Source organism: Pyxicephalus adspersus, unplaced genomic scaffold, assembly GCF_032062135.1.
Source record: "Pyxicephalus adspersus unplaced genomic scaffold, UCB_Pads_2.0 Sca155, whole genome shotgun sequence".
NCBI classification, from domain to species: domain Eukaryota; kingdom Metazoa; phylum Chordata; class Amphibia; order Anura; family Pyxicephalidae; genus Pyxicephalus; species Pyxicephalus adspersus.
This window is the reverse complement of record NW_027317162.1, coordinates 1-10932: the sequence shown is the minus strand read 5'-3', so window position 1 is coordinate 10932 and position 10932 is coordinate 1. Positions and strand designations below refer to the sequence as shown.

At 40.9% G+C, this 10932-nt stretch overlaps 1 protein-coding gene across 2 annotated transcripts; it reads right to left on the bottom strand.

Moving 5' to 3' along the window:
- LOC140344907 (uncharacterized) lies at nt 1-10837 on the bottom strand. Of its 2 annotated transcripts, XM_072432096.1 has the most exons (10): nt 10184-10837; nt 9955-10065; nt 9123-9209; nt 7787-7872; nt 6891-6983; nt 6160-6285; nt 3717-3815; nt 2795-2930; nt 2078-2189; nt 1-1747 (listed from the first exon to the last, which is right to left on the bottom strand). In XM_072432096.1, exons 1-9 carry the CDS (start codon nt 10289-10291, stop codon nt 2079-2081), a joined length of 957 nt encoding a protein of 318 aa, XP_072288197.1. In that variant the 5' UTR covers nt 10292-10837; the 3' UTR covers nt 1-1747; nt 2078. The 2 variants fall into 2 exon arrangements, with proteins under 2 accessions (XP_072288197.1, XP_072288198.1); XM_072432097.1 differs by lacking the exon at nt 6160-6285.
- Between the last annotated feature and the right edge of the window lie 95 nt (nt 10838-10932).

Sequence of the window (10932 nt, the reverse complement as noted above, 5' to 3'; positions counted from 1 at the left end):
TTTACATATTACACAATTCTTTATTACATATTAGATATTTACTTTATTTACAAGACTTATGTACAGCATATACACAATATATTACAAAATCTGTACTGTGTGCCAATACAAATATAAAATTACATCATGTGATACTGAAAGTAGAAATTACTTGGAATTAAAGCAGATCTCTAGCATATCTAGCAAAGTGCTAGATACACAGCTGAACTAATATTTTATATATAATATACAGTATATATAGTTCTCCAACACATCCCAAAAGATTTGGCACTTTGTTAGTTAAGCTTTTGACTTGAAAACCCCTATTGCACAGCTAAGTAAGGAAGGAGAGAGAGTAGGTCAATATCCATGGCAGGTAACAGAGAAGAAGGCTAAAAAAGCAAGCCAGGGGTCAGAAGAGAGAGAGAGTTCAGTAGACAAGGAAAGGGTCAGAAGGAAAACCTGGGATCTTGATCCATAGAGGGAGATTGGAAACCAAGCCAGGGGTCAGAAGACAGAGAGAGGGGTTAATAGTCAAGGCAAGGGTCAAAGGCAAACCTAGAGTCACAGAGGAAGATTGGCAACCAAGCCTGGGGTCAGGAAGCAGAGAGGTCAGTAGTCAAGGCAAGGGTCAGAAAGCAAATCTGGGGTCCAAAGCCATAAAGGGAGATTGCAAGCCAAGCCAGGTGTCAGAGCTAGAGGTAGGAAAACCCCCTGAAGTAAGGAACCAGATCGATAGGTCAGTAGGCAATGGAAATGTTCATTTCCTGATTCACCCGTGCTTCTTCCTAGATCGCCTCTCCACCTTCACACTTCTCAGTGAACAATGGCTGATTAGTTATATCTAATTAGCATAGAGACAACTGCAATAAAGCTGAAGTGTTTCTGCATGGCAGATTTGTGTAAGTTACAAATATAGCTACACAGAATCAAATCCTTCAGGCATGATATGGTAATGATGTATTTTCTCCGGAGCTGCCTATTCTCCACCTTAGCAGCACTATCAAAGATTTTTGATCACTTTAACAGTCCCGCATGCAGCACCAAAAAAATATGAGATCACTGCAGGAATTAGTTTGTCTATTGATCAGTCTCTCTCCAAGGTTCTGCATTCACCAGCAAACCCCGACATATTCTAAAGGTGCTTTCGTTCACATAATGCTGAATATTTTGATTATATTTGATGAAAATTGTTCTCCACGTATTCATAGGGCCTCATCACTCCCTATGATCAGATGTACCCACAGAAGGGACAAAGGCTCATACAACATTTATAAAATGAGCAAAGAAAACAAATGCAGTCATATACTTTACATTAGAAACAATTCTTGTTATGGTAACAATACTTGACCTGCCAAAACATGATGGTAAATATCTATGAAAATTGCTTATTAAATAGTGAAATCACATGTTCCTTTATTGCTAATATTTAATATGTAACAAGACTGACATCATAGGAACAGTTCTATAGAGCATACACATGTATGTACTTGCAATGACAGAGTATAGCCCTGTACGTAGACTGTGGTCCTTGGAACGGGATACCACATAGGGAAGTCCATTGATCACAGTGTGGATTGGCCTGTACAACTGACCATACATAAACCATTCGCTGCAATGCATGGAGTGGTCACTTTGTAGTGTGCTACACTCTGTGTATACAAATATGAGGTTGTCTGCTTAGGAAAGCACACACATGACAGGATGGAGCAGAATGGGCCCGCCAGTTCTGGTGAGAGGTTTCAGCCCTGTGCCAATGGAGTGATATCTGGAAAATAAGAAAAGTGTTTATAGATATTGGTGATCAATAACATCTGCTTCATCAATGACATAAATAAATGCAGCTCTGTATTCATGATTGCATTACAAAATGTATCATTTTTTTAATGCTTTGTAAGTAAATTTGTTTTTACAGCTGGCATGAACATGGAAATTTTCAGCAAATTTCAACCACTTTCCATCCACTGGAAAATCGTAAATGCAATTGCAACTTATATAATAGAATGAATGTGGGCTATAAGTATCTGATGAAAGGAGGGATTTGCTGTATTCAATTCCAGATTATTTTTTAGGTTTAGTTTGGGCACATATAACATACCTTATGTGTTCCTTTCCTCCTCAAGGTGGCGCTCTTCCCATGAAGCCCTACAGTTGCAGCCCTCTACATGAAAGACACCGGCTTTCTTATTCCGAACCACCACCAGGTCCACCTACAAGCAGTAAATCACAGCAGGTAAATTTTAATTCATTGCCAGATTCTACAGATATGTAAAGGGATTTTATGTTATATGTGGTGTCCAGTGGGAAGTCACTTCCTGGCTTTGTATTTAGCCCACCAATGGGATCTCTTATAGGTGCTGGCTCTGTTTCTTTCTTTGAAGGTCTGGGTGCTGCTTCCTATGGTGGAGTTTTCCTGCTCCTCCAGTGTCAATCTCTATACTTATAGGAAGTATATAGCTTATGAAAATATTCTATTTAAGAAGAGGCAATGGGCTGGCACTTAGGGGCTGGTAATGCAAATAATAAACTGCCATAATGAGTGTGGGGATGTATTTGCTATATTTGCATGTGGACCACGCTAGATGATGCTGAGCCTCCATGAATAAAAAAACAAATATAAATGAAAAGAGTGGACCAGGGCCATTAAAGCCAAGAGGGGCTAGATGATCCCGAACTCCCCCCAAGTCCAGCAAGCTCTATCAGGCTTGCGTCAGCTTCTAAAGCTCATGTTGTGTAATGTAATCAGAAAAGAGAGGACCCGGTACAACTGTGCAAGACTGAAGGTAAAAAAGGTCTAACAGGTCAAATGGATTACCTCTTCCTTTGTAAAGCGATCCAGCATCTGAAAAAAGAATTCTTTATTTGCAGGTTGAAATCCATTGATATCGATAATGTGATCTCCATGGTGAAACACACAACCGATGTCCACAGGGCCCTTCCACTTGCTAACACTGTTAAAAGAGAAATAGAAAATTTTAGATGAAGACACACACATATCAATCTGTAGCTGTCTCCCTTTATGTCAGTGTTTTTCAACCTTTTTGTATGGGGAAACCATTGAAATAACTTTCAGGTTTTCAGGGAAACTCGGATATAATTATTCCATAGATCACAGTATATTAATGTGGTGGTCAGTGGGGTCAATGTCTCTTACATTCCTGTCCAGTTGGAAGAATGTGTCTCCTATAGATAGCCAAAAAGATCATTGGTGCCACTTAAACTGACCTGAAACTGTCTAACACAACTATTGCAGAAACCCTGGTTGAGAAACACTGATCTATATACATATACATAGGGTTGGACTGGTATATGGCCCACCAGAGGAACTGCGAAGGAGGGCCCACCAAAACATATAGAGATCTAGAGGCCCACCAAATGACCAGGTTCCTGTCCCATAACCCCCATATGGCTCAAAACCACCAGAGGTTCTCCAGTGGGCCAGTCCGACCCTGTATATATGTAACTTAGCTTCGGCAACAGATAACTTGTCACATAGAGCCTGATTTTAAAAAGCTCTCTAAGACTAGAGAAGATAACCTATCATGGGTGAACCTAGCAAACCTTAAATGGATCTAATCCAGGATTGAATACATTTGCTAATAGCAAATTATAGTAGGAAATCCATTCCAGGTTTGCTGGATCAACTAAGTTCACCCATGATAGTCTATGTTCTCCGGTCCTGGAGAGCTTTATTAAATCAGGTTCATAGTCTCTAATTCTAGGGTTGCCAATCTTACCACAAGCGTTCTCCGACCTCCTGAAGGTCCAGATGTTTTTTTAGGTGAGCAGTTGGTACAGTAAGATTTTTCTTCACATAATCTGAAGAATCTTGTTCACTAAAAAAAGAAAAAAAAAACAGATTTAAAAATTGTGTCTGCTCATCTCTCAACCCCAAATTCTGCTATCCTACCTATGAATAAAATACAACATCTGTAAAGATGAATATTCTGTACTCTGCTGAACTTTGGTAATATTTTCTGATTTTTAAAGGTTTCAAACTCAGGAATTAATTGATTCTCCCTGCTGATGTTGAGGTCGGTGTTCCTAGTAGACAGTGGGAAGGGCCGTTCCTAAATATGGAATATTGGTCAATTAGGGGCCTTGCTCAGTAGTAAGGGGATAGACATATGGGGTAACCTTGTGGAAAGTAGGTAAAGAATCAGCAAGGGCTTGGAGGTTGTGTATGGCCTAGCTAGGACTGTGCCCCCCCCATCTGTCCTGTAATGGAACCTTCATGAGATGTTCTACAAGAAATGAGCAACAAGGTGGCAACCACTAAGGAGCAACATCAAGGATGAAAACCACTTAGACCTATGGCTTTATCACCAGGTAGTGGAGCCAGAAAGCATGGACACCAATTTTTTATTCAGTACAATAAATCAAAGAACTACAATTAGTACATTTTCATTTGCAAAATAAAAAGTTCAAAGCATTGCAGAGTAGGGCAAAAAATGGCTCCCAGGTCATTTCGCCAAGTAATGACCTGCTTCTTCAGCGAAAGGTGCAAAGAAAAGTTTCAACAACCATAGTGTTTTGCTGCAAAAAGTAATAATGGTAACTTCTCATCAAATGTTACACTCACACTGCTGAATCTCATCCCAAGGGCAGGCAAACGCTCAACTCATCACACCAAGATAAAGTAGGAAGCCATTCATCAAATGAGCAATCAAATTCTTAATGTTTTGATTTTAATGCTTCAAACTCACCACAAAATGGCCTACTTTCTGGCTATACCACCTGCTGATTAAGCTATGGGTCTAATTAGTCTCCTACTTTCAATGTTTCAATAGTACTGCCCGGGCCTTTTGATGGTTTATGGGTGATCTTTTTGTATATGAAAACTTCAAGAATGAAACTTCCAAAAAAGTGTCTGGTGAGGGTTGGAAATTGGTTGTTCTGTTACATCAGAAGAATGACACAAGACTTATAGACAAGCTGAGAGGTGGCTCTGCTGGGACATTGCATGGAGGACCCTCAGCTCATTGAAGAAGGCGAATTGCCAAGGCTGAGATGTTTGGTGAAGAGTGTCTGGTCAGGGCCGTGGGTGGCCGTTCTGGGAAATGCAGAGAGGACTCATGGCTTATTGCCTAGGTTAGGACTCCTGCAGAAGAATATCTATTGAGGATGAGAAGTGACACTCCTAGCTCATTGAAGCAGGGACATTTCTATGGTTGACATGTTTGCTGAAGAATATCTGGTGAGGGCAATGAGGTGGCTGTTCTGGGACATTGCAGGCAGAATGCCTGGCTTATTGCCTAGGTTAAGACTCCTGAAGAAGAGTATCCATTAAGGGTGACACTTGCAGGAAAGACTCCCAGCTGGCTGAAGCGGGAAAAATGCCAAGGTTGAGATATTTGTGGAAGAGTGTCTGGTGAGAGCTGAGAGGTGACCACTCTTTAACGCTGAAAGAAGAAGAGAATTACTTAGGCTGAGACTTCTATTAAAGAGTATCTGGTGAGGGCTGGCTGTTCTAAGACATTGAAGAAAGGACTCCCAGCTCATTGAAGAAGGAGAATTACCAAGGTTGAGATGTTTGGTGAAGAGTGTCTGGTGTGGGTTATGAGGTGGCTCTTCTAGGACATAGCAGGGAGGACTCCTGGCTTATTGCCTAGGTTAAGACCCCTAGAAGAATATCCATTAAGGATGAGACATGACACTCAAAGCTCATTGAAGCAAGGGCATTTCCATGGTTGAGATGTTTGCTGAAGAGTGCCTGGTAAGGGCTGAGAGATGACCACTCTAACGTTGAAGGAAGAGGAGAATTGCCTAGCCTGGGACTTCTATTTAAGTGTCTAGTAAAAAACTGCAAGAAGGACTGCTCTAAAGGTACCTGATGTTCCTTTTGGAAATTCTGGAAACTTTCTTGCTTTAGCATGGACTATGATCACAAAGGTTATCTACAGTGGCTGTTCTTGTTATGGTACTTGTAGAGTTGCCAGACTGCTACCAGTGGGTCAACAACTGTAATCAAGAAGTTAGACTGGCAACCAACTACCTTATTCCCACCATGCCAAGAACCAGCCCTGGAGATTTAGATAAAACCAGGATATCTGGTGTTGGGACATTTGGAGATGTCTTCTTCACCATGTAGTGTGGAGAAGTTCTCTACACACATTATCTATAAGCGGCGCTGCCCATTTTCTAGCACAAAAGTTTGCCATTTCTAGTGAATTTACTTACTACATCATTTTCAGAATGTAAGCTTTTTTCAGATGGCTTCCCTTTGATGTATGGAGCCTTTGTAGACCTGTCATTCTGAAATTCCTGGGTGGTAATGGTGGAGAGGAGTCATTTTGGTCTTGGGCACTGTAAAGGAAATGTGAATTAGTTACATTTCCAGGAGCTGGTGATGATATTTTATGCTTCATGGGGCTTTTAGAAAAAATAACATAAAATGGTCAGGGAGGTATAAAAGAGTGGCATGATATGGTGCTCATGGTTGGGTAACTGGGTTCTGTATGTTGGTGCCAAAATAATTTCTTGACCAGTTTTATTTGGTTGTCTAATTTGTGTACCAAATCCCACTTCCAAAATGTTTTTTCCATCTGACCATATCACCTTGCCCTACCATCTTATTGTGCTCTACTAACCTACCATCTCACTATTCCATGTTGCCCTACCAACCTACCATAGCACACTGCCCTACAGTCATACCATTCCATACTGCCTTCTTACCATACCATACTGCCCTACCATCTCACCATACCATACTGCCCTACCATCTCACCTCACCATACTGTCCTACCATCTCACCATACCATAATGCCCTACCATCTTACCATACCACCCTGGCCTGCCATCTCACCTTACCACACTGCCCTATCATCTTACCATACTATCCTAGCTTACCACACTACCCTACCATCTCACCATATGACATTGCCCCACCATCCCACATTGCCCATTCTTACCTTGAGTGATCCATGGATTCCTGTTCATCGAGAGGGTTCTGCGATAGGCCTGCCGGTTCCATACTACTTTTTTCTGAATCGAATGAGTTTTGTCTGTCCAGGAAGAAGGAGATTTTTATTAGACTTATACCATTCATGATAACTTCTTATAGATTCTAAAATCACAAATTCTTCTTTTCTTCCATTCAAATGAATAAACATTAGTTCATATACACAATTCTGTGACCACAGCAGACATCACATGGGAGCGGGGGAACTATCCACTGGACAAATCAGAGAAGAAAAGTCCAGAAAAAGTTTTGAAATGAATATCATGTGAGAATCGTGAGAGCTGCTATTGCAATTCTCCTTTTGAGAATGCTAACTGCCTGGCTGTCACGTTTAAGACTTGATTGCTTTATATTGCTGACGTGGATCTAGTATAGAAATCATGACACTTTTCTGACACAGCATACCTGTTCTGGGTCTCTGATTAAAGGGCAGCTGACATACGGTATATACTCAAGAAAGTGTCATGGATCCTAATCACCTCTCCAGATATATGGATGACCACTGGAGGGCGTCGTGCCAGATCTGTGATTCATTTCTATGATCTAAATATTAGGCATCGGGAAATATATACCAGGAAGTTTATGTTTAAAAATTGACATTGCAAAAAAAAAAAATCTTAAGGCTCACTTAAAATACAATATGGTTCCCAGTGTTCTCATCAGACCCATTTACCTGGGTGCCCCACCCAGCACTTTTCAGTCATTACCGGGTGTTTTTGCTGCTACAGGGGCCGCCGCCTGCCTACAGCTTCTTCCCACCCAGCCTAAAAACTTTCTGGGGAGAATACTGGTTTCTATTTAAATTATTATTTTTCTACTACATATATATTACAAAGTCATTCTTACAGCGACCGCATTGGCTGATACACATGTTCATCCGGGGAATCAACGTCACAGTCGTCATCGTCTTCAGAAAACTGCACCGATAACTTCTACAGAAATCAAAAAGATAATATTAAAAGTGAACTCATCATGTAGTGCCGCCATGACAGTCAGGATGTGACGGTTCGTTGTCACACCAATAAACCCAAGGTAAGACAAGTTAAGGGAAATTTCCCTTCTAGTGATCTGCGATCCGTCTCTTGGTGGCCACACAATTGTGATAGAACCATGTACAACCAATCATTTTACACATAAGAGGAGGAGACTTGATTTTTCTGTTAAGTATCACTTACAGGTCTTGTCCCTCCCATAATCTGTGAATGGACAGGGAAAGAAGAAGCAGCAGACAGACAGACAGAGCTTATTTCTCTGTCAGTCAATACAGAAATAAATTATATGTGGATTTCATATCAACTTGGAGTCTTTATTTCTAGAGAATCATCAGGGAAGATCTATCTTAGGTAATTATAATCATTCTGCCAAAAATAAAAACTGTACCCCACACCCGCAAAGAAAAGGTGTCCCCTGGGTATGGCCATGCGCCAATAATAATAATATGTTTTATTAATACTATTATTGATATTATTATTATTATTGTTATTAATAATAAAAAACAAGATAGCACCTACATATTAAGCAGTGCTGTGCATTAAATAGGGGTTGCAGACTGATACAGACAGTGACACAGGAGGAGGAGAGGACCCTACCCAGAAGAGCTTACAATCTAGGATGAGGGGGAAGTATCACACAATAGGAGGGGGATATGGAATGGTGGGAAGTGTAAGTAGTGAGGGTTTAGGAGACAGAAGACGGGTAGGTGAGGTTGAAGCGTTGGGTTTTGAGGGCTTTTTTAAATGAGCAGAAAGTGAGAGCAAGCCGAATAAGACGAAGAAGACCATTCCAGAGAGTCGGGGCAGCTCTAGAAAAGTCTTGGAGCCATGCGTGACGAGGTTGAGTGAGGAAGCTATTGGAGAGTGGCTGGGGGGGAGGGTGTTCAAGTAGTTTGGTGGTCTCTGGGGACAGGTAGGGGCAGATTTTGGAGATGTTGCACAGGTGAAAGTCACAGGACCTGGAAATGTTCTGAATATGAGGGAGAGAGGAGAGGGCAGAATCAATGGTGACACCGAGACAATGTGCCTGTCCATATTGGATTATTGGAGCCGACAAGTCCCCAGTGCCCACCATCATGCTTGTATTATTGATTTCTTTGCTTTGGCATTTTATACAAATTTCAGTTTATGACGGCAGAACCTTCTTATATAAAACCCAATCTATACAACAAACACCACCGCTGACTTACCCTAGGAACTGGCCTGGGTATATCATAGATGGACTCCGAGTCGCTGTCGTACGCCGTATCTTCGCTCAGACTGCGGCTGTCTGTCTTCTGTAAAAAGATAAAAAAAGGCTCAAAATACCCGTCAGCGGCATCATGATAAATAGCATAATACACCATAGGGTCCAAGATTTGTGGATCCCAGACCTATCACAACCATGGTAAGTTTATAGCCCATGAGGATTCATTTAGCCCCACACCAAAGCCCATGTCACCTAAATTGCTGTGTGTGTGTGTGTGGGTGTGGGGGGGGGGGTAAAATAAATACCCCAAAAATTCATATTTAATATAATATAATATATTATAATATTATAAAAGATTTATTAAAAGTAGGGAAATGCGTTAAAGCCTATGGCCCCATAGCCTTTTAAATTAGGTATCTATAGGTACTTTGAGTGGGCACCTATATTCCCCCCTCCTAACCCCCCACCTCAAAATTGCTGTGGGTTTAGTGTGGGGGATTATAGTTACCTACCCCAAGTAATACAGTACATCATCTTTTTACAGGTAAAAATTAAACGATAGTAGGGAAAGTTTTAAAGCTCTCCTTGACACCCGCTCAATCTTTTTGATATCAATACCATGTTTATTTAAGCCAATTTGAAAACTTTCTGGTATACCTAAATGCTAATTATAAAAAAAACTTTCCATTTTCCTTTTTCACTTAGGACACATTCTCATAGGTTCTCATCCTCATTCCCCGCCCCCTTCTCAGTAATATTGGTGACAATATCAGGCGCATTGCACAGCAATACAAAATGTTATGTAGAGTTCACATCTCCTTCATATAAATTACCTGCTCAGTCAGGGAAAGTCTTCGGAATTCATTCTTCAGGGGATACACAGATTGTGAGGAGTCGGAGTGCGTCTGGGATCTCTTTCGTTCTAGGGTTGCTTTGGACAGTTCCTAGACAACATAAGGTCAAAGCTACAATTGAGGACACTATCTTTCTTTTTAGGAATACTAATCTGGGGATATAGGATATATGATAGGATAGTTTTTTTTTTTTTTTAAGTATCCTTACCAACATTTCTACAGGCGTTATTGGGCCAGGTACACAAAGCGTTGCTTTTCGTGCTGCTGGATCAGTGAGGGATCGCTGTCTTTCCTGTGCCTGAAAACACATATACATTTGTATATGACATGTTCCATATCATACAATATCTATCACAATGAAAAAGAAAAAAAAAAGTTGCAGTAATTAGTTTTGCCACTAGATGGTGACAGTCTTCCAAGCTGAATGACAGCCTGCACCATAAAACCCGCTTGCTGGGAGCTCAGGATGTCATGGTCACACCCCCTGGCATGGCAGCGTCAGTGCTCATAGCACTCCTGCATCATATGTGGGGATAAATGACAACCTGCCTCAAAACAGAAGCCAAAATTATATAATAAATCAGCACTTCTGGTTGGTGGTATTCATTGCTAGGGTTCAATTTATAAAACAGGTAATCTGGCATTCCTTCAAACGTTCCCTTGTGGAGAATCTTCCAGGTCCATGTGTTTTAATGGCAGTAAGTAATTCCCACCAGGGAATGTTTGAGGCAATGTCAGAGCACTAATTTTCCCTGATTCTCTTCTGCTTTCTACATCTGTTATGTTGCTTCACATTCACCTGTTGAATTCTTTTTAAATCAGTTACAATCACATATATATTCTGAAGTGTTGTATTAAAAATGCCTCTCCAGTTCCCCTTAAAAAAAAATGGAAACTCCCAAAGGCCATTGTGAGGAGTGCCATGCAAAAAGCTGCTTATGATTCAATCAAAATCTA